The sequence below is a fragment of the Amphichorda felina genome (assembly GCF_050947745.1).
Source record: "Amphichorda felina strain 45539 chromosome Unknown scaffold_6, whole genome shotgun sequence".
Taxonomy (NCBI): domain Eukaryota; kingdom Fungi; phylum Ascomycota; class Sordariomycetes; order Hypocreales; family Bionectriaceae; genus Amphichorda; species Amphichorda felina.
In genome coordinates, this window is record NW_028145044.1 from 2,790,210 (window position 1) to 2,812,301 (window position 22,092).

General features: G+C 56.1%; 8 protein-coding genes and 1 non-coding gene across 9 annotated transcripts; 5 read left to right on the forward strand and 4 right to left on the reverse strand.

The window, feature by feature from the left end:
* Positions 1-632: 632 nt before the first annotated feature.
* ACO1O0_006731 lies at positions 633-704 on the forward strand. The gene has a single exon. It is a non-coding gene; the product is annotated as a tRNA-Asp (tRNA).
* Positions 705-1,159: 455 nt separating this feature from the next.
* MRE11 (MRX complex nuclease subunit) lies at positions 1,160-3,485 on the reverse strand (the record flags this gene model as incomplete). Its single annotated transcript, XM_083196113.1, has 4 exons — positions 1,160-2,097; positions 2,152-3,244; positions 3,294-3,427; positions 3,470-3,485. The coding sequence occupies 4 exons, from the start codon at positions 3,483-3,485 to the stop codon at positions 1,160-1,162; spliced, it is 2,181 nt and encodes a 726-aa protein (XP_083049129.1).
* Positions 3,486-3,772: 287 nt separating this feature from the next.
* On the forward strand, positions 3,773-4,912 carry ACO1O0_006733 (uncharacterized protein; the record flags this gene model as incomplete). The annotated part of the gene is made up of 1 exon (XM_083196114.1): positions 3,773-4,912. The coding sequence occupies one exon, from the start codon at positions 3,773-3,775 to the stop codon at positions 4,910-4,912; it is 1,140 nt and encodes a 379-aa protein (XP_083049130.1).
* Positions 4,913-7,819: 2,907 nt separating this feature from the next.
* Positions 7,820-9,577, forward strand: MCH1 (major facilitator superfamily domain-containing protein; the record flags this gene model as incomplete). The annotated part of the gene is made up of 1 exon (XM_083196115.1): positions 7,820-9,577. The coding sequence occupies one exon, from the start codon at positions 7,820-7,822 to the stop codon at positions 9,575-9,577; it is 1,758 nt and encodes a 585-aa protein (XP_083049131.1).
* Positions 9,578-10,303: 726 nt separating this feature from the next.
* ACO1O0_006735 (inositol monophosphatase family protein) lies at positions 10,304-11,449 on the forward strand (the record flags this gene model as incomplete). Its single annotated transcript, XM_083196116.1, has 1 exon — positions 10,304-11,449. One exon carries the CDS (start codon positions 10,304-10,306, stop codon positions 11,447-11,449), a length of 1,146 nt encoding a protein of 381 aa, XP_083049132.1.
* A 170-nt stretch (positions 11,450-11,619) lies between these two features.
* Positions 11,620-12,645, reverse strand: ACO1O0_006736 (NAD-dependent epimerase/dehydratase family protein; the record flags this gene model as incomplete). Its single annotated transcript, XM_083196117.1, has 1 exon — positions 11,620-12,645. The coding sequence occupies one exon, from the start codon at positions 12,643-12,645 to the stop codon at positions 11,620-11,622; it is 1,026 nt and encodes a 341-aa protein (XP_083049133.1).
* Positions 12,646-12,988: 343 nt separating this feature from the next.
* On the reverse strand, positions 12,989-13,651 carry ACO1O0_006737 (uncharacterized protein; the record flags this gene model as incomplete). Its single annotated transcript, XM_083196118.1, has 1 exon — positions 12,989-13,651. The coding sequence occupies one exon, from the start codon at positions 13,649-13,651 to the stop codon at positions 12,989-12,991; it is 663 nt and encodes a 220-aa protein (XP_083049134.1).
* Positions 13,652-16,833: 3,182 nt separating this feature from the next.
* Positions 16,834-18,422, forward strand: ACO1O0_006738 (uncharacterized protein; the record flags this gene model as incomplete). The annotated part of the gene is made up of 2 exons (XM_083196119.1): positions 16,834-16,952; positions 17,060-18,422. 2 exons carry the CDS (start codon positions 16,834-16,836, stop codon positions 18,420-18,422), a joined length of 1,482 nt encoding a protein of 493 aa, XP_083049135.1.
* A 229-nt stretch (positions 18,423-18,651) lies between these two features.
* Positions 18,652-21,409, reverse strand: RIM20 (BRO1-like domain-containing protein; the record flags this gene model as incomplete). The annotated part of the gene is made up of 4 exons (XM_083196120.1): positions 18,652-19,036; positions 19,058-20,303; positions 20,352-21,060; positions 21,116-21,409. 4 exons carry the CDS (start codon positions 21,407-21,409, stop codon positions 18,652-18,654), a joined length of 2,634 nt encoding a protein of 877 aa, XP_083049136.1.
* Between the last annotated feature and the right edge of the window lie 683 nt (positions 21,410-22,092).

The following is a 22,092-nucleotide window of genomic DNA, read 5'->3' on the forward strand; positions in this document are numbered from 1 at the left end:
TCCACTTGGCAAGATACCGTGTCGTCCGGCCACAGCACCATTTTGCAAGCAACTCCTCACCGTCCCGGATTTCTCGGTACGGTTCTACTGCAACTGGCTGATTTTCTTTCTGATTGGGTAGGGGCTTAGCTTCGATCTGCTGCGGTAGAGCTTCCCAGGTCGGGTCATTATCGATATCGACTACACATTTGAACAGGAATTCATCCCCACTGACTTAGAGTCTGTCTTGCGCAACGAGAAATGTCGACGGACCGCATGCTTCCTTTGATTCTTCAAGTCTACGCTCTTGAGCGGCAGGATCATTTCGTGCCTGGGCAAAAAGGGGGGAGCAATTTCAGGATTCCCGTCTTCGTCGACCTTCGGGCCACCCGCTAGCTGAAGATAAACCTCGTATGCATAGTGCCTATTGCGAAGATACTAGTATAGCTAGGCACTACTGAATTGCAAATACTTATTATAGAAATATTAAGAATATATCAGTAAAGACTAGGTATAGCCTAAATATAAAGGTAGGTTCTTATGGCTTTAGGTTTACTGGGGTTGTTACCGCTTAGATGATCTAGCCTTTATAAGCAATAATGCTGCTCCGATTTCCATCAACGACTCACTACATTGGCTGTTAACAGTCAACATCTTCCGTAGTATAGTGGTCAGTATGCGAGCTTGTCACGCTCGAGACCCGGGTTCAATTCCCGGCGGGAGAGTCCGCCAGCCGCTTAGCGGTTCTTTTTTTGTTTTTTTTTTCTTTTTGGCCCGGCTTCCATACAAGTAGATTATTTTACATTTTGTCATATTCGTATCCCCTATCATCCTTCCCAGATTTTGCTTTGCGTGATTACAAGTTACAAGCGAAAAGTATACTACGTACCTATAAATACGAACATGTCAATAATAGGGTGAGAGGCAATTGTAATTCGGCTACACATTCGACACCCAAACCACAACACTAACTTATAAGATCTAAGGACAATTCGGGCATACACAAGCAGATGAACAATAAAGTAAAGTTTTTTTTTTTTTTTTTTTTTTTTTGAATAAATATGGCTTTGTCATCAATCGTCATTATTTTAGTCTTAAGTTGGAGCCAAACGCCTAAACCATGCACATGTGAATCAACTGTGGTCTAGGGTATGCCACGCAGTACAATGCACCATGACATTTACCTCCGTCTCGTCCTGGTCGCCCGACTCGCCACGGCCGCCGGCTCGAACGCATCGTCCTCATCAGAAATTTCGTCGTCGCTGACTTCAACAGCATTCTTCTGTGAAGTGCCCCTGCGTGTCTGTGTGGGCGCCTGCGACTGCGAAAAATCCAGTTTGGTCTGGCGCGTACTTCTGGCGGCCCTTGCTGGTGCTGCCTGTCTTCGCGCAGGTTGTCTCGTCTTGGGTGCAGGCGCAGGCTCTTCGTCGGAATCCATCACGACATCCTCCTCCTCTTCGTCCTCGCTTGGTTCGGCGGCTTTGCGACCGCGGCCGCGTGCCGGGGCTTTCTTCGCAGGAGCCTTCTTGGCTGGAGCTGCCTTTGTTGCGCGGGTCGTTGATCGTTTCGTAGCCTTAGCTGGAGGTGCATCATCCTCCATCATATCGTCTTCTTCCCGCTCTTGGGTCTTGCTCTTGCCCCGCGACTGTCGGCTCGGTTGCGTTGTGACCGGGGTGATGCTAGGGTTGACATCCTCGTACGTCCACGCGTCCGGCTCATCCTCCCAGTTGCCGTCAAAATCGCTGTCCCATGTCGTCGGTTTAGGCTTGAGCACTCTCTTGCGCTCGGGCATGTGTGATTGTCTCGTGCTGCTCGCTAGCTGCTGCTCTATCCGTGTTCTGTAGATATCCATGGCGCTGTTCAGGTCCTCGTCGTCGGATTCAAGCCCGAGTAGCTGCTGCACCTGGCCTGTAAGGTGCTCTGAAACAAAAAGCTCCATCGCGTGCTTGTCGTCCTTGGAAACAAACTGGTTGACGGCATCTCCAAAGGGGCCCTGGGGGAGAACTCGGAGAGACTGTGCTGATAGGAACTCTGATACGATCGACTCGACCTTGACCATGTCGCCTGCGTCCTCGAGGGCCGCTAGAGCCTCGGTGGGATTGGAGGCGTTGGTTTTACCTGAGATGTTGGTTAGACAACCCTGCGAACCACTTGGGGGATTAATCTACTTACGTTGTGCCGACTTCTTCCGGTAGAAGTAGACGACGTCGTTTGTGTTGGCCACCTTGCCCACGAAGCGATTCGAGAATCGTTGAGGGTTCTCGCACTCGAATTGCCCACCCTCTGGTGCCGAATACTCCACCTTGAGGCGAATGAGCGGGAGCGGCCGGTCCTCGAGTGCCTCATCATCTGTCTGTATCGCCTCCCAATCGGCATTGGCCTCATCAATCATCTCCTCGACGACCTCCATCAGCCTCCTCGTCACTTCCTGTCGATTGTCCTTCTTCTTGTCCAGCCCCTTGAAGCGCTTATCCTGTGACATGACCAACTCCCTCGTCACGAATGGCCGGACAGACTTGAGCGGGATCTTGTCGACCTTGAAATCCTTGCCTGTGACACTGACGACCGCAACGTGTTTCTGGACAGCCTCGCCGGGGACAAGCGACGTAGCTACCGAGGACCCTGGCTGCATGACGTGAAATCCCGTCTCTGGGTTCCGCGTGGGATCTATGAGACACTCGTGCTCGTGGCCCCAGACGACCAGGTCCATCCAGTCGGGCAGGACATTCTCGGGGAGGTATGACGTTGCCGTATGTGCATGGTGATTCTGGTGCACCGTCAAGAGGTTGAACCAATCACCCATCTGCACACCTGGCCGGAACCACTTGACCTTGTGGTCCCGGAACGTGCGAAACATGCGCTCGTCGCGGACGTTACTCAAGCCAAACAAGGCCAGCTTAGTCGCACCCTTCTGCAGCAAGATGGGCTTCGCCTCGATATTATCCGCCTCGGCGACGCGTCCAAAGTAGTTGAGTAGCCCGCTGGCCTGAAGGAGATCGAGGGAGCAAAAGTTGCCGTCGCCGGAGGGGTCGTCGTGGTTGCCGTGGATAGAGAAGACGGGGATGGAGACGTTGATGTCGGGGTCTTCGTAATTGACGTGCGTGAAGGCGCCTTCGAAGACGGAGGCGGCGTCGGAGAGGAACTCAAGCGGGCAGGGTTTCATGCCGAGGCAATTCTTTCGTAGCGTGCGCATGACTTGGTAGAGGGACTTGCGGGAGGGCTTGTTGTCGTGGAAGAGGTCGCCGCCGAGGAGGACCATGTCGACCTGGGACGTTAGCGATGTTCGGTGGTACTGGGGGGTGACTATAAAGTACATCTTCGGTGCGGGCAATATTCATGACCTCATCAAAGGTCCGCCAGCTATCGTCCTTTCGTATAGCATCCCGCTCCTCGAAGCCGACATGGTTGTCGGTGGCCACCAGGATGCGGATCGTGTCCGCCTCTTGTTCTCGTCAGCGGGAATCGTGGAGAATTGGGAGGTGGCGCTTACCCGTGAAATCCGTCATGGTGACAACTCTATGGCTTTCCCCTGCCGTGCCTGGGCGCTGCAGTCATAGATGAGTAGTGCACGAGCTGCTGCAGGATTTCGTCACAGCAGTGTGGAGTTCACGATTTCAATCAACGCGCGGGGTGCGCCCTGGACGCGGCGGCCTGACGCGACCAGTTGCGTGATCACGTGGGGTTCCTCAGCGTCTTCACCTTGCATTCAAGCTCTCCAACACGGCAACTTACTTCCCGTTCTTGATTCATCAATCTCTGTACGGTATCATGCTCGCAATCGACGTCCGATCACATGTCGGATGCAAAAGAAAATGACATCGCCGCCGACGTGAGACTAGCACCTGGCTACGACCTATTCACGCTCGTGCCGCTCATTGAGGACATTCTGCGCACACGCTACTGCATCCCAGGCTCAATATTCCTTGTCGAAGGCATAGATTCCGCATCTGTGTCCAAGTCTGGCCGATGGCAGGCTATCCAACTGGTCCTCGGTGACGGGGAGCTGTGCATCCAGGCGCTGCTGAGCGGCCCACTGCAGCGTTTCGTGGAGATGGGCGACGTAGCCGTGGGATGCTACGTTCGTTTGGACAAGTTCGACCTTAGGAGAACTACTGTCGGGGGCGATGAGGCGACAGTGCGGGACATGGTCTACTTGGCGGTGGAGGACTTGGTCACGGTAGGCTGGAATGATGCGTACCGATCCATGTGGGAGGAACAGACAGACCTCGACCTGGAGCAACTTGCTGCAGAGAATGACTTGAATTTGGAAGAGGCGAATCCAGAGCACGCGAGAGAGGAAGCTATTGAAGCACAGGCTGCAGAAGCGCCCGAGCTGCCAAAAGAAGGCGATAGAGTGGAGGAGGAGGTGGATGAAGCCGCCTTCGAGGACGCATTTGACGCCTTCGAGGCTTTGACCTTTCCTCTCAAGCCTTCAAAGCGTGCCCTCGGAAAACAAACGGATACAAAGTCTGATACATCAAAACCCATCGCCCTGCCCCGGGATTGGCACGACCACCAGACGCCCCTCAAACTGACCACACTCCGCTCCATCCCCCACCTCCCCTACGCTCAGAATTGGTCCTGCAACGTCCTCGCTATTGTGACCTCCCTTTCGCCCGTCGAGTCGTCCTACCTCCCTCCATATCACCAGCGCACAGCCCGCATTGCCGACCCTTCCACGTCCAAACAAGTCCATTTGACCGTCTTCCTCGAGCCGGAAAAGTTTGAGCCCAAAATTGGCAGCGCCGTACTGCTTGTGGGCGTCAAGAACCACCGCTTCGACGGCGGGAGTCTCAAGAAGTACGCAAGCGATGCGGTCAAGAATGGTGGCCCGAATTGGTGGTTTGAAGATCCATGGGAAATGGGCTGGTGTGATGTCGACGGCATCAAGACTTGGTGGGCTGAAGTGCGGAGGAGTCTCGCGCTAAAGTAAATAAACAGGCCTTTCTAGATGATTAATGGAAGTGAAATATTCGGTAGTTGGACACTTGGGTATTAACGGCCAGTTGCTGCTCCAGACAACCCAAATAATTGCTTCTGGGGCCATTTGGGATCAACCTCCAGATCCGTGATCAATTGTTCGGTCATTTTCTCAAGTGGCGTTTTGTTTTGTTTCACCATACTCTCCTTTAGCTATTGGACCTCGTACCCTCCTCGTACAAGCTTATGAGGTCGGTCCGGTCAAGGACCATTAATCCCGGAGGCCGTGACATAGAGCTGGTATGGCTTCCCTCGATGTACTTGGGTGGATTGCCATCCGCCTTGCTTAACCAATCACTGGTACAGCTGGGATGAAACGAGCGGACAAAATAACCCTGAGGGGTACTGATAATGATGAACTCGTCGTCAACAGAGAGCTCGTAGGGACCTGCGAGAAATGACATCGGTTCTTTGCCGCAGTCAAAGATCTCGTGGTGGCCTACTGTGGAACAGTTCCACACGACACCCAGGGCATCTATTCGATCGCATTCGGCCTTTAGATGACAGCTGTGGTCAAACGGCCGGAACCCCAGGTCATCCGTGAGATTACCACCCGTTAGGCCATGTATCTGGAAGACCTTCCTGTTCCAGAGACGGACGCAAAGGGATCCCCTGTCGCACTGCACTCCTATCATTGACGCATATCCGACGTCGGGATAGGAAATTTGGAAAAAGGTCTCAGTTAGCACATTGAAGCACTGGGCGATGGCGTTTAGCCAACACGGCCCAGGATACTCTGAAACCCATGACATGCGAACCGGACGGCATGTGACGATATTGTATGAGCCATGATTGTCAGCCTTTTCACAGCTTAGCGTGAGAGACGCGCGAGGTGAGATAGATGCGGATTGTGCAGCATGGGAAAACTCCGAGTTGATCTCTGGATAGTGTACCGTGTGCTCAAAGCGTGCAGAGGCGGCCCATCCCCGGTTCACTTTGCGCTCGTACCGAACAACGACAGTGGTGTATAGAGGTGGCGATGTTTCAGCGGCGCTAGGAAGGGATGTGCGTAAATCCACTCCGACAGAAAGGAATCCGCTGTCCTTGGGAGATGAATGTAGACTTGATTCCGGGTCGATTTTGGGGCGATTCGAGAAGACCCAGGATAGATAAACGACCTGGGATTTGTGAGGATGAAAAAGCGCCCCAGGCTTCCCGTCAAATAGTCGTCCGGACTGGGATGGCAGGGCGTTGTAGACCTTGTGGTCGGTGGGTAGCACTTCCAAGGTGGCATCCCAACTCCAGATGAGTGTCTGGCCGTTATAACAAGTTGCGATAACGGTCTCCCCATTGGCATAACATGAAGCTGGTTCAGCAGGGAGACTTATGTGTTTCCAAGTTTTATGCTCTAGGTGGTAAATGTGCCTAGGGGTTGAATCAGCATGAGCTCCGGCCCTCATATCGTATGTTTTAAACTCACAGAGCTCTAGGAGCGCTAAAGGCATAAAAAGTTTGAGTCAGGTTGGGAGCCGTGGATAGGACAACCAGTGTTTCGGTCAAGGCAACTGGGTCCCCATAGTCGTTTCGCCTTCGAGGATCCGGAAACGTTGGACACCGTGTGCGAGTGCCAGAGCGCAGATCATCGATAACAATTTCACCGGAAGCGGGTTTCCATACCACTTTCCCGCTCGAGTAAATCCTTCTTGGCTCTGGATTGCTGCGATATCTGCCGACAAGGCTTGTAGACAGTGTGAAGCTCGACGGCAAATTGCCAAGGATGTCCCAAAAAACAGTAGCGGAACCGAGTTTCCCCTGGGGTTTGCAGCGATATCTGTTCATGATGTTAAGGAATAGGTGCTCTAGATCCTGTTCTCCCGGGTGAAGCTGGAGCAAGCCAGGGAAGTGATTCCAGAGGACTGTGCGGAGGACGTCTCCCTGCATCCACAGGCGGTTCCAAGCCCTCGAGACGCGGCGAAGTACGAGAAGGTCATGCCGGCCTAGGTGGTCCAAAATGAGGACCAGAATATCCATAGGCAGGTCTAGGCAGGTAGCAAAGCCGTTGGAGGAGATGGCATCGACATGGATGTCCCGAGTCCTGCCCCGGAGGTAGATCAGTTCCCAGGGAGAGAGCAGGGGAATCAGAGCATCTATGGCATCTCTGCCACGCCGCGGACCTTGCAGGGCCGCCTGCAGTTCCGCGGCTACAGCGTCGTCATTGTTCTTAGAGTCGCCCATGGCCCAAGCGGGGATGGGACTCACGCACTCCCGAGGTTAGAGGAACATGGGACTATTGAAGTGTGTACTTCTTCGCGTAATAATGGGGGGAACTGCTGCCCATGTTTGTTTCCAGTTGCAGCACAGCACAGGGAAGCGTCAACAAATGTTGGCCAGACACGCAATGCGCGGGAAAAAGCATTCATTTTCTGAAAACCATATCTGCAACGTGAGAATAGTGACAATGGATTGGCAAGGACTTCAATTGGCCTCTGGTGTTGGGCTGGGCGGCTGATGCGTCCACGTGATCGCTGTCCCGTCGCTGACGCCATTCAAATCCTCACCGATATCGCGAGTCAGCGCTTGCTGCAGCCTGCGCGTCGCTCACTGGGCGCTGGGAGTCACGGCGTCAGCTGCTGCATATGCAGGTCTTAACCATCTTCCCGCATTTCCCATTCCCTGATCCCCATGACAAACCGCATCATGTGCCATTGTTGCACATAAGACATTTATTCCTTTGTTTGTCAACGCTATTGCTGCCTTTATCTGCTCCTAGAGCGCCACTGTCACACCGCGGCGGCCATCAATCCACATAACATCGTTGGGTTGCTCATCGCCCGGACCGGTCGGAGCCATCCTCATTACCCCCACCAGCGCACTTCCACGACGACTTCGCTCACCTCTTCAGCGCGGTAGTAGGGCTACCATGCCCGACACCGCCGCAGCGTCCGAGGACCAGCGGACGCCCGTTAACGCTTCCGATGTTGTCTCCGATGCCAGCTCGACCTTGACCGCCGATTACGACGATGGCGACGATGACTCGAATGCGCCGCACTATCAGAACCGCCGCCGCGAGCGGAGGAAGAAGCAGGCCGTGAGGCTGGTCGCCTTTGTTGTGGCCAACCTCTTCTCCACGTGCGCTGGCTCCAACATGGTCTTCTCCATGTACGCTCCGCTCTTCCAGTCGAGGCTGCACTATACCCAGCTGCAGGTCAATGGCGCCGCCATCGCCTGCTCCATCGCCCTGTACATCCCCATCTCGATCCTGGGCTACACCGTCGACCGCTACGGCGCCCCGCCGCTCTCCCTCGCGTCCGGCGTGCTGTTTGGCACGGGCTATGGCATCGCTGCAGGCATCTATAGGAAGCTTGACCTGGAGTACAGGGCGGTTGACAAGCCGCATGACGCCACAGACAGCACGTTCCCGCTGATGCTGTTTGCGTTTGTCTGCATCGGAGCGGGGACTAGTGCCGGGTACATCTCGTGCGTGTCTACGGTGGCCAAGAACTTTGGCAAGGGCAAATACCGTGGCCTGGCGCTTGCCATGCCCATCACCTTCTTCGGGCTCAGCGGCATGTGGCTAAGCCAGGTGGGGAGCAACGTCTTTTACGAGCGGATGCCCGACGGATCCCGCGGCGACGTCGATGTCTTCCACTTCTTTGTCTTCCTTGCCTGTCTTCTGTTTGGCATGGGAGTCCTCGGCACATTCACACTGCGTGTGGTTGATGAGCAGGACCTTATCGACGAGGCGATTGAGGAGCTCGAACACAGCGGGCTGCTGGACGGTAGCGCTCTACTTGGCCGGGCCGAGCGGAGCTACGGTAGCGTCGGTGCGAGTGCGCCGACAGGTGAAGAGGATGCCTTTGACCCGGCCAAGGATGACGACGCTAAGTGGAAGAAGAACTGGGTTCTCAATGCTGAGACCCGCCGCTTCCTATCTGACCACACTATGTGGCCATTTGCCCTGGCCTTTCTGCTCATGGTTGGGCCAGGCGAGGCGTTTATCAACAACCTAGGGACCGTACTGGGAACGCTCACTCCGCCAAAAGAGCCGAGCATCCTCAGCGGTACCTCTGCCGCCACACACGTCTCCATCTTTGGCATCACTAGCACCGTCGCTCGCCTTCTCATCGGCACCCTTACCGATCTTCTCGCTCCGTCTCCCCATACCCAGCACATTCAAATCGGCCCCATCCGGCCTTCCTCTCCGCTGCGGCGAATCGCTATATCTCGTGTTGTCTTCATGCTCTTCTTTGCCACACTCATGGCCGTCGGGTTAATATTCCTCGCGTCTGGAGCCGCTCAGAACCATGCCGAGCGATTCTGGGTGGTCTCGGGGCTAGTTGGGGCCGGCTACGGGGCCCTCTTCAGCCTCACGCCGCTCATTGTCACCATCATCTGGGGGGTCGAGAACTTTGCCACCAACTTTGGCATCATTGCCACTGTGCCTGCCCTGGGCGCCATCTTCTGGGGATCCATCTTTTCGGGCGTCTACCAAGAGGGCGCTCGCTCCATGCAAAGCTCTCCTGGTCGGGAGGGCGATGATAGCGTTTTCTGCTACGGCAAGCAGTGCTACGCGCCGACTTTCTGGGCCGAGGGGATCACCGTCATGGTCGCCTGTGGACTGCTCTACTGGGCTTGGAAGGGTAAAGGCGGCTGGCATCAGAGAGGTATAGTCATCTAAGCATCATATATTTACACATTTCCTAGGCTTGCATGTATTAAGGAGTTGGGTGGTCATTTTTACTGCTGATTATACATTTCCTTTGGTATTGGGGAGGGACTCGGTTCATTTATAGTTTTGGTTGAGCAGTACACGGGCATCGATACAGGTATGCACCATATATGTATGGGTGGTTATGATTGTTGAGAATGGTTACTGCAGAGGTAGAGGTGTACCCACTATTATACAGCTTCGAGTTTCGCGTCGCATAGCTTATTGTTCTAGCGTCTGGCTTTGGAATTGACTTTCATAAAGTCTTGACAATATGAGGAGTCTTATGGGAGCATTCGTAAGAACTGTACGGTGACATTCCCACGCCCACTCTATCACGAGAAACACATCTTCCACGAACCGCCGTGACTTGTGATACACTGTATCCCGAACCCCCCCCCTTTAGCAACCAAGAAGCCACTATCAAGTCTGTTAGCGTCTCGACTCTGCAACAGGCGTGATGGATGCATCTATCGAGTCACGCCCCCTAATCGAGGCCGGCTGCTCCCGCCAGGGTCCATGGTGGGACAAAGACCCAATCACCATCCACCATCCACCTCCGCCATCTCAATTCTCACCCTCCTTCACCTTGGGTACCTACGTTCAGAACAAAAGCACCGTTCTGTCCAAACGTAGACCCCCAAGGCAACGGTCTCCCAACGACCGCCCACTCTCGCTCAGCCTTCCAGGGCAACCATGGACAGCAACGGGCGGCCGGAACGGCTCGAGCACCCATACCAGGAAGAGCTCGCCGTCGCCACCAGCGCCATCCGCCTCGCCGCCACCCTCAGCCAGCACATGATCCACAACAAGAAGAAGGGCGTCATCCACAAGGACGACCTCACCCCCGTCACCATCGCCGACTTCGCCATCCAGGCTCTACTCTGCGCCACCGTCAAGGCCAACTTCCCCCACGACCGCGTCGTCGGCGAGGAGAACGCCTCCCAGCTGCGCGCCGACCTGCTCCTGCTCGAGCATGTCTACGAGCTTCTGCAGTGGGTCGTCGGCCACGGCGACGGGCCCCAGGCAGAGGCTGCGAGGGCCGCATTCCCCAAGAACTGCCGTGTGCCCACTAGCCGGGAGCACATGTGCGATCTCATCGACGAGTGCGGGACGAGCAGCCCCGCGGCCGAGGGGAGGACGTGGATCTTTGACCCCATTGACGGCACCAAGACGTACATCCGCGGCGAGCAGTACGCCATCAACGTCGCCCTGCTCGTCGACGGGCAGCAGGCCATGGGCGCCGTGGGCTGCCCCAACATGTCCATGAAGCCCGCCGTTCCCTTCCTGGACTGCCACGTCGACGGGGCGGGGACCATTGCTTTCGCCATCAAGGGCCACGGGGCCTTTGTGCAGGGCATAGACGGCCTCTCCGCACCCGTCAAGCTACCGTCTCTGAGCCCGGATCTCACCCTGCGGGACGTCCGCTTCGTGACGTGCACGACGGTGGACTCGGCGCTGGCAGGCGTCAACGAGGCCGTCGCGCGGGACATCAACCCAGCCGGCATGGACGCTTACCCCGCATGCAACCTCCTCCCCTGGGTGCTGCGGTGGGTCTCCCTGGCGCGGGGGCTGTGCAACACGGCGACGTGGGTGTACAAGAGCAGGGACCGCGTGGGCAAGGTGTGGGACCACGCCGGGGCGATGCTGCTCTTCGAGGAGACGGGCGGGCGCATCACCGATGTGCTGGGCAGGCCTGTGGACCTGGTGACTGGGCGGAAGATGACGCGCAACTTTGGCTTTGTGGCCGCGCCGGTGCATCTGCACGGCGAGGTGCTAGAGGCGTTGCAGTCGGTGCTGAGGGCCAAGGGCCATGGGGCTCTGCTGGGAGATGGGAGATAATGTTGGTTGCAGAAGAGACTACGACGGATGAGTTACGAGTCACGAAGAGGGAGAAAAGGCACACACGGGGGCTTGTTGGGGGAACTGTATTTATTACTACTATCGGGAGCAGAGCGCTTGATCTGTGGTGCTGGACCTTTCTGAAAGCTAGCCATATCGTAAGGGAAGCATCATTCATCATCCCTCTTCGTGTACACCCCTGTCGAGAAAGCGTGATAGCCCTTCTTGCCCACCCGGACAGCCAGCTGACTTCGCCAGTCCTCGCCTCTCCCGACTTTCTCCACAGTTCCGGCGAATGTATATTTGGGTGCCCAGCCCAGCTCGCGTACCGCCTTACTGGAGTCGTAGACTCTGTCGACACTGGCAAGGAACTTCCACCCTTTCTTCTCAAAGACAGCCTCGGCCTCGGGGGCCACCATGGTATACGCCTTCTGCGGGTCGTCGCTCAGCATGCGCAGCATCTCTGCATCAGGGGGAAACGGTGGTGGCGCGCTGATAATGTACTTGCCCCAGCCAATGTCGCGGGCTCTTTTCATGGCGCAGTGGCACGCGTCGACAATGTCGGCCAGGTCGCAGCGGCGATAGGCCAGCTCAAGCACTTTGAGGTTGTCGTCGGTCATGGCGGTACGGCGTTCCTCGTTGTCATCCTCCTCAGGGAAGAAGCGCGCGACACGAAGCACCAGCACGGGGATGCCACGCTGTCGGTGGGTAAGCAGGCAGAGGTCCTCGGCGGCACACTTGGTGACACCGTAGATGTTCTTTGGCTGCGGAGTGACAGACTCGTCGATCCAAGCGGCAGGGGAGCCTGGGGTGGGACTGAGGGCAGCGCCAAATGTTGTGGTGGAGGATATAAAGATGAAGCTACGGAGGTTGGGGAGGGAGTCAGCAGCGGCGTGGAGAAGTGTGAGGGTGCCGGTGATGTTGGTGTCGACAAAGGCCTGCTGGGAGTGGGTGCCGACGTGTGGCTTGTGCAGGGTGGCCGTGTGGAGGACATGCTGGATGGAGGGGTTGGCGGCTATGATGGAGTTGACAAAGGATACATCAGAGATGGAGCCGGTGTGGTGTGTGGTAGGCGAGGCGAGGATGTCGATGCCGAGGGGTTTGAAACCGAGGATGGGCAGCTGAAGCATGAGGGCTGTCCCGAGATGACCAGACGAGCCGGTGACGAGGACGTCGAAAGGGGTGGGTACACCCATGGTGTCTAACGTTTGACTGACAACCCTGATGGTGCCAACCTGAAGAGGACTTGAGGTGATGGGGATGGGGATGATATAAAATGCTCAACGGTCAAGAGGACTGGTGTTGGAATTAATGCGCCCAGACGAGTCACATGAGTCACCCGGGAGTCGGGTGGTTTAAATAACCCCACCTCGTACCAGATACGGGTAGCTTTCATCTGTGGGGCAAGATTGCTGGTGATTGTCGAAGCGGCGAGGATGGCTCTCTGGCGTTGAGGCCCTAGGTAGTGGCTACGGGGAGTAGAAGGCCTGATGGGAGAGGAGAAGGTGGTGATCATCGATTTTTTGGGTAGGGGGGCTCTCATTGTAGCAACACCCTCACGACAATGGCCCACCCCGTCTTGGTCTCCCAGATGCCCATCTCGTTCTCCCCACGGAATGTGATTTCTTCTGCACCCAATGTCATCCTGCCCGGATTGGCCTCTCTCGTAGCGGGCTCTAGGCGTCGCGCGAGACGATGGGCGAGTTCCTCATCGGAGAACCACAGCGAGGTTTCGGGATCCGGTTCGTCGAAGCTGACCTCGTCATCGTAGCGTCCCCAGTCGGTGAAGCCCTTGTCACTGGCTGACGTCTGATTCTCAGAGGGCCTTTCCTTCCTTCCCTTGCCATCGCCGTACCCCTTGGTGTTCCGTCCAACTCTCACGACTCGCGCCACCTCGCCTTTGTGCCTGTCGCCGCCGTCACTGTGCATCCAGCCGGGGCCCATGGCGTCTTCTGGGACAAATGCTGCTTCGACCTGCTTGGGCACCGGTCGGATACGAGCGATGGAAGCGAGGAATGAGTCGATGGGGTCAACCAGGGAGGCCAGGATTAGGCCGTCGCTCGTCTCTGCCGTCTGGGCAGGCGAGTACAGGGCGCGCAGATGCGAGGTAAAGAGGCCATTTCCAGGCGCGTCTGCTGCCGTGTAAGGTGGGGGGAGGTCGTCTTCGACGAAGCGGGTAGGTAGCTGTTTGGGGTTGGACATGGTGAATGACGTTGATGGCGATGATGAGAGCCCTTGTTGGCGACTGGCAAATGTGAAGACGATGTGCAGTTATGTCTGAGTCGTGCTTGTCGATCTGGAACATGAAGCATGGAGACGCCGTGGCATGAGCCAAGAAGGCCCGGGAAGGAGCCTAGAAGGGGGCTAAGAGGGCGTTCTTAAAGTGGCGTGCGCAGCCTCAGTGCATACCTTAAGGTACATACATGTATTCCATGTCAGTGGTCCATCAGCCGTCATGTGGGAAGTCGCGAAGGACTATGAACCTGGCGCACCGCCAAATTGGGAGTAGCGTTCACGCCGCTATTGTCCACCTAACCCAAACAGTCGGACAGCAAAGCCCCCCTTGTTGATCCATTCTGCATCTCACGTCTGTAGGTATCCGTACTCTTGGCCCAGACCAGTACCTTACTGAGAGTACTGTTGTTACACGTCCCCCCCTCCAAAAAAAAATGGCTTGCGAAATCTTCAAATATGCCTACTTCAACGTCGATGCCCTCCTCTCCCTGGCATACTCCCTCCATGGTCGCGCCGCCTGGTGCGATCTGGCTACGCCACCCCAGGCAGGGAGCCTGAACTGGACAATCCTTGTCTATTTCGAAGACGGGGTAAAATGGATATTTCGCGCTCCAAGACTCAAGATAAAACATTTTATGCCAGACTGCAAGTCTATTCTCAATATGCTCTCTAGCGAGGCCGCTACACTAAAGTATCTGAAAGCTCACACCACTATTCCAGTCCCCGAAGTCTATTCTTACAAGTATATGCCCTCCTTTACTCACTTATATGGCCTGCCAAAGCCGTGCTGACCTTTTCTAGAGCTACCTGGAACAACCAGATAGGGATACCCTATATCCTCATGAGCAAGGCCCCAGGTTATCCATTGTCGGATTATGACTGGTCCAACAATGTATCTGAGACTGGAGCTGGTCCATCATGGTCCCGTTTCAACGAGGGCAAAGAAAAGTTAATGACACAACTGGGCGGTCTCGTATCGCAGCTTCTTAACACACGCCTAGAAAAGATCGGCTCTCTTTTTGAAAATCCCGACGGGACATTTCGAGTTGGCCAATGTCTTTCACCATCGCTTGTTTGGCAGTCGCGAAACACCTTGGAGGCAATCAACCGAGGGCCCTTTTGCAGCGATACGGAGTATTTTGAATCCCTCGTCTCGGCATTTACATTACACGCGAAAGGACTCCCGCTCGCGCAAGAGGCCTTTTTTGCCCCAATCCCCAAACAGAGCGAATATCCTACACGGGACAGCTACAAATCGGCAGTAGACCGATGGGAACATTTTGTGGCTATCGGACAGAAAATAGACAGTAGCAAGAACAGGCTCTCCTACTGTATTGCTGGGCAGCTGCTTGGTGGCATGATCCCAAGTCTGTCCGTTGAGGCCCCAGGTGGATTTCCTCTCCTCCATCCCGACCTGCACTGGGGAAATATTTTTGTCGACAAGGACCTCAATATTACATGTCTCATTGATTAGGGTTCTGCGTCATCAGCTCCTATTGCGGAGGTGCTGGCGACACCAGGCACCGGCTGCTGTGCATTTCCTTACTCCCAATCGATGGTCAACGCATTCAGAGCCGGGTTAGACAACGGATCTAATAAAGTCGAAAACAGCTGGTGGGAAAAGGCTGACAGGATGTGGTGGTTTCAACGTCTAGTGCGGACGGTGTCTGGCCAAGACTATATTCTTTTCCGGAAGTTGTACGTGTCCGTGCATGGGTCAGATGGAGGAGAGACGCTTGACATCCCCCGTTTATTTCACCGGTATGCCGCGCAAGAAGATAACCAGAAGCTTCTAAAGGAGCTGGCTGAAAATGACATGCCTGAAAATGAAGTCGAACGTGAGGAGAGAATGGCTTTCAGCTCCAGGGACACGGGGGCTGGCGGCATGAAGGTTAACAACACGAAGGCAATTGCTGTGGCAAGGAAGTTGACTCTCATGTCTGAGATGAATGAAGACTTCATCGCTGACAGGAGGCTATGGCTCTGGATCGAAGAAGCTCTCAAGGAAGAGTCATTGGCATAGCTTACTACGTAGCTACCTAGGTATTGATACACTGGAAGCTTTAAACCTTGTTATACTTGCGGGCCTCGGCCCTCGATGCCGGGTTGGGTTCGCCCTAAAAGCGGCGGTGCTCAGATACCATCTTGGTCACGAGGATCACCAAGACGCTGTGGATTCTACACAGCGTGACATCATGCCAAGATGGCCGAGGGAAAGGGCTGAATTATGGATTGCCTGGGCTTTGATATTGATGTTGATTTCAATTAGACTCCGTAGTCGGGAGCACAATCGTGCCCTGTGCGGCTGAGCATGGGGCGCAGCATGGGGTTGGGCGCAAAGGCCCAAGGGCCAAGAAGAGTTACCAACAAGCGCCTGTAAACTGGCAATTGATAGAGGGCTGGATCGATCCCCAGTTCCACTTGTTGTCAATACCGCAGGGGTTCGTTTCTCCGTTATTTCCGGAAACAAATAGGCACCGAGACATAAGCCAGCAGCCCCACAGAACCCGGGCGGCGGCACAATCAAGCCTCCATCATATGCCAAGAAGCCCGGATGCCCCGGGCTGAGACTCTCTATCAATACAGACCCAAAAGGGAAGTGACCGGTTACATGTGAGTCATGTGATGGCGATGAACGCCAAGGCAGGTATGTAAACGAACAATTGAGTGACACAATAAGGTCGTCGTCTCCACTCTTTCTAGAACAAATCGACTTCAACCTCTCCGCATAACCTTGCAAGGTGACACTGCCACACCGCACGGCCGTAGCCATCCTTACACCACTACGCCCAACAACGCCCGACTCCCTTCATACCTGACCAGTGAGGCTTATTCTAGGACCTCGCCAAGGTTCACCGCAATGGCTCCCCCGGATCACCTGACAAACGCCTCGTTCGACGTGGCGCCACACAGCGTCGACGAAGTAATACATAAAGACTGTGCCGCGCCCGCTTCTCGGAGCCATGGCCGCATCAAGAGAAACAGTAATAACGAGCACCATTCTCAACCACACTCGCTGAGTTGAGAAACACATATATTACAATCATTCGGACCTACAAACTCGATAACATCATAGTCCCTCCTTAACCCATCTCACCTCCACCCATCTCATCCCATCCTAACACAACACAACACACAACACCGCCATCATGTCCTACAGAGTCTCCGGCCCGGACGAGTACCTTGCCGTCACCGGCATGGGCGTTCGCTCCGTCAAGATCACAAAAGCAGCATGGGTGTGGCCTCTCCAGCGCTGCGTCCGCTTCAGGTGGGTATCCCCCGTCCCCCGTCGTCCCGCCCCACCCCGAACCCGGTCCCGATTTCGGCCCCCCGAGCATTCAACCCCCCAAGTACGAGTACTAACACGCACCGCAGCGTCCAGCCCCATGACTACGCCATGGACCTCCAGGCCATGACGCGCGAGAAGCTCAACTTCAAGCTGCCCACCGTCTTCACCATCGGCCCGGACATCAACCAGCGCGGAGCCAACGTCACCGCCGCGGCGCCCGCCTCGGGCGACGACCGCTCGCGCGAGGACCGCGGTGATGCCCTCATGAAGTACGCCATGCTGCTGGCCGACTCGCAGGGCGAGGGCAAGAAGGACCAGCAGGTGCACGTCGAGTCCATCGTCAAGGGCATCATCGAGGGCGAGACGCGCGTGCTCGTGTCCAGCATGACCATGGAGGAGATCTTCACGGAGCGCGAGGTGTTCAAGCGCCGCATCTTCCGCAACATCCAGAGCGAGCTGGACCAGTTCGGCCTCAAGATCTACAACGCCAACGTCAAGGAGCTGCGCGACGCCCCCGGGTCCGTCTACTTCGAGAGCCTGTCGCGCAAGGCCCACGAGGGCGCCACCAACCAGGCCCGCATCGACGTCGCAGAGGCCCAGCTGCGCGGTACCGTCGGTGAGGCCAAGCGCCGCGGAGAGCAGGACCGCGAGCTGGCCAAGATCAACGCCGACACGGCCGTGCAGAAGACGGAGCGCGACGTCGAGCGCGCCAAGGCTGAGGCCCAGCTCAAGACGCGCCAGGTCGGCTTCAACCGCGACGTGGAGCTCGCGCGCGCCGAGGCCGACCGCGCCCTCGAGGCCAAGGATGAGGAGCTGCGCAAGGAGGTCGAGAAGCGCCGTGCTGCGGCCGAGACGGAGCGCCTCCGTGGTCAGGTCGTCGTCAAGGCCACCATTGAGCGCGAGTCGGCCCAGCAGGCCGCCGATGCCGCTGCGTACGAGACCGAGGCTGCCGCGCGGGCCACCGCCGAGAGCAGGCAGCGCCAGGCTGACGGTGAGGCCTACGCCACGCGAACGGATGCCGATGCCCAGGCGTACGCGGCGCGCCAGGCGGCTGAGTCGGACGCCGTCAGGCGCATCAAGGAGGCCGAGGGTATCGCTGCGCTGGCTGATGCGTACGGCAAGATGTCGCATGCCTTTGGCGGGCCTGACGGCCTCATCAAGTGGCTCATGATTGAGCGTGGCACCTACGTCGAGCTGGCCAAGGCCAACGCCACGGCCGTCCAGGGCATGGCGCCCAAGATCAGCGTGTGGAACACGGGTGCTGAGGGCCAGGGCCAGGGCGGCCAGCAGGACCCTGCGTCGAGCATGCGCAACGTCTACCAGATGCTGCCCCCGCTCATGAGCACCATCCACGACCAGACAGGCATCACGCTGCCTGAGTGGCAGTTTGGCCGCATGGCTGCTGGCACCCACGCCGCTGGCAAGGAGGCCAACCTCAATGGGGAGTAAGGAGAGAGAGAGAGCTGTGTGGTTTGAACAGAGATACCCCTCATGGTACTAATGAGCTTTCCTTTGTATACCTAATACCCATCTTTGCCTTTGGAGCATGTACAATAGTTGGGGGTTAGATTGACACGTGGGGAAGGGCATTCATAGACTGATTTATCAATAATTAACAATCCGATTTCTTCGGGCGTATACTGACTCTATCGTAGCATCATGTACCATCATGTACCATCTACCCAAATCTAATCCCCGAGTTGGGGTTCCATGTCTTTTGCTGCTGACCTTGTTGGCGACCTTGCTGCCCCTGGCCTGGCGCCCCTGCTGGGGGGATTCCTCCTCCTCCTCCTCCGAACCGGAGGCCCATGTTAGGGTTCCACGTTTGCGGCGGAATCGGCCTTGGTTGTTGCACGTTCTCGCCAGTCGTGGCAGGAGGCGCTGCCCAAGACTGAATGCTGAGTTCCGGGGGGGGCTCCTGCGATGGGGGAGGGGCTGCCTGGCTGGCATAGAACTGCTGTTCTGGCGCAGGCGGGCTCGCCACCGGCTGGTTGATGGCTAGGTTCGACAGCGGTGGCATGTTAATCTCCCTAAGCCAGCCCGTCAGTGTTATCCGTGCCAGGCTTTGTTCGGGGGGCACTTACTCTTCCAGCGACCTAGCTTCCATGTGACGGTCTGCCACCCACTTCTTCACTCGATCCCGGAACCCCTGCCCGACAATCTTGTTCAGGTCGTTGTAGAATTTGCGTGCGACCTCGAGATTGTTGACTACCTCCTTGTACTTGAAGTACGCATTGTCGAGCTTCTGAAGCGCCGCCTCGCGCTCCCTGGTCCCCTGGCTGTGCCGTTGGCGCTTCTGTGCTTCAAACTCGCGGTTGGCCCGCTCAACGGCCGCCAGAACCTTGTCCTGCTCCTGCTCCTCCTTCTTGAGGCTCTGAATCTCCGGTTCGTAAAGCTTGTCCAGCCGCTTGTCGAAAAAGTCTTCAAAATGGGCGGGAACGAGCGCCGTCGTCGGGTACGTACGCTCCAATCGGGCAGCCTCTTTGAGGATGTCGGGCTTAATGTCGTCACGCCGGGCATTGTCCCTCAAAGTCTCCACCTTCTTCCGCCGACGACTCTCCAGGCGGAGGACGTCGCTGTAAGCGCTCCTCAGCTTTCCAACCGCAGCTTTAATATCCTCCGATGTCTCTGGGCGGCGAGACGATGGCACAAAATCCATCAGACCGCGATCCGATCCACCCAATACCATTAGCAGCTCCTCAATCGCCGCAAACTTGTCCCTGACGATCCCATCGCTGCTGATGCTACTGCTCAAGTAGCCCTCGATCTCGCCGGCCACATTTCTCAGCTCGGCCCCCTTAGGGTCGCTCTGTGAGTCGGGTCGGGCCCAGCGATCCGTCCCGTACTTTCGCCGCAGCTGCTGGTCCTCCTCCTCCTCTGAAGCGAGGGAAGATTTTCCCTCTTCAAATATGACAAGATCAGCTGACCTGAGTTTCTCAATGTCGGCAAAGCTTCGTCGGACCCGCTCCACCGCGTCCGCTTGGCGGATATCCTCAGCATGCTGCACCAGAGATTGAGGAAGTCCTATTGGCTTCTCCATCGCTTGTAATGATCCGGGAAGACCTAGAGATTCGAATAGAGTGTGTATGCTCTCTGTCAGCGTCTCGAGCTGATGGATAATCTGCTGATTGACCATGCGATCTCTGCGCTCCTCGTAGATGGAGATGGCGACATGAACCGAGAAGGGTACAAGCCTCGAGAACAGTGCTGGTCCAAACTCGGCCTGCTCGCCTAGGTACTTGTACGGATCAGCCACCTGTGGTGGTATCCGGGCCATGGCCATCCTAGCGCGCTCGAGGATCGCCAACTCAGATTTGGGCGGCACAGCATCTGAAAAGTTAGCTGTCATTCAATCCGGAAAGTTCAAGTGCCGCTTACGAAGGTAGATAATATCATTGTCCTTCTCCGCTCGCTTTAGGTCTTCCTCGACCTTTCTCTTGAGGCCATTCAGGTCATCCACAACGGTCTTGCTCAGATACCCACCTCTGGCCTCTTTAAGACCCTCGGTGACGCACGCCACAGCATCTCGCAAGCGTGCAACCTCTTCTCCAAATTTGCTCCTCTCGAGGCAGTCACACGCTGCGCGATACTGGGCAGCCGCGGCAAAGTGATGGTGCTTAGCCGTCGTATGGTGGATCCAAGCACTACTGACGGCATCACTCTTGATGGCAGCCTCCCCCGCGAAGTTGTACAGATCGGAGACGTATGAGGCAAGCTTGGCAATCGAGGCATCCTTGTATCCATCCATGACGGCCTTTTGCCAGAAACACTCCTGGCTCTGTGCGAGCATGAGCTGCACGAGGGACTCAAGGGTGTATGCGTCCATATCCTCGGGCGGGTCGGACATGCGCAGCTCTGGAAGGATGGTCGTCTTAATGTGCGAGAGGACACCGGCGGCGAGGGAGAAGTAATTCGCGGCCGTCTTCAGACCGTCCGTGTTACCGCGGGGCGTGTTGAGGGCGAGCTGGGAGTAGAGCGAGGCGAGATTATAGAGGATATTCATGAGCTCGAACTTGAGGTTATTTCGGACGAGCGGTCGCTCCGTGTTGTAGCCCAGGGCGGGATACCATGAGAACTCGGCACCGACCTGTGTCTTTGAATCAGCTGCGGGCTGTATGGTGGGGCGCGGGTCGGGTGCCTACATCGATGGGAAACTTTCCGCCGATCCAGACGAGTTGGGCTGCGTATTTGGTCAGCTTGGCGATACCGCTGGGATGCGGTTCGCGCACGTTGACAGCATCGCGGCGCAGGTCGTCGATAATCTCGAGGTCACGCTTGAACATGTCCGGGTGCTGATCATACTTGGTGTTGATATATTGGCGGATCGTCGAAGCGAGCGAGAGGTGCACCGACCGCCGAAACGGCAGGGAGAGAATGTTCCTAGTCGTGTCAGAGAGAAGTGCTTGATAGAAAGGGCAGACTACATACGTCGACATGGTGGCTAGGGGCGCCGGGCGCCCGCAGAGTATGATGTCGCGGACAAAGATCGTGAGCTGAGCTTCTTGTGTTGCGAGATGACCTCATACCAAAACATGCAGCATGGCGGCGGGGCATTTAACTGCTGACTAAGCGACAGATTCGACAAAAGGCGCCCCTCCAATTCTACCCGCGTAGCCGGCGTCCCATAGGCACACGTGGCTGTACAGCCACGGTTCTATATGTTAGTCAGCCTAACGGATAAAGTAGTAGTATAACCGTATATTATATCGCTATTTACGTATACCTCGCCGAACTATTGGGACTTCTATCACTACTAATAGTCCTATAGAAGTAGAAGTACCGCTAGCTTAGATCGATTTTAATTGGCAGATGACCCCTGTTAGCACGACGGTGGGACGATAGTCTAGGAGATAATTATATATAAGTCGTGACCCCCTCCTAGAGTAAGGCTTACCGTGATTCGTGATTCTTTTCTCCGGGCCGGGTTATCTTTACTTCCGTGAGACAGTCCCGTGACCTGCGACCGGCTAAGCGTGTTAGTTCGTACAGATAGTATTGAGTTGGGGATAGACTGCTATGCACAAGAACACGAACAAGGGACCCATAATAACAAAGGCGTTGTTGAAGGGCCTCACAAGTGCGGCTCAAGGAGCCACGCTAAGATAAGGGGCAGGGGATG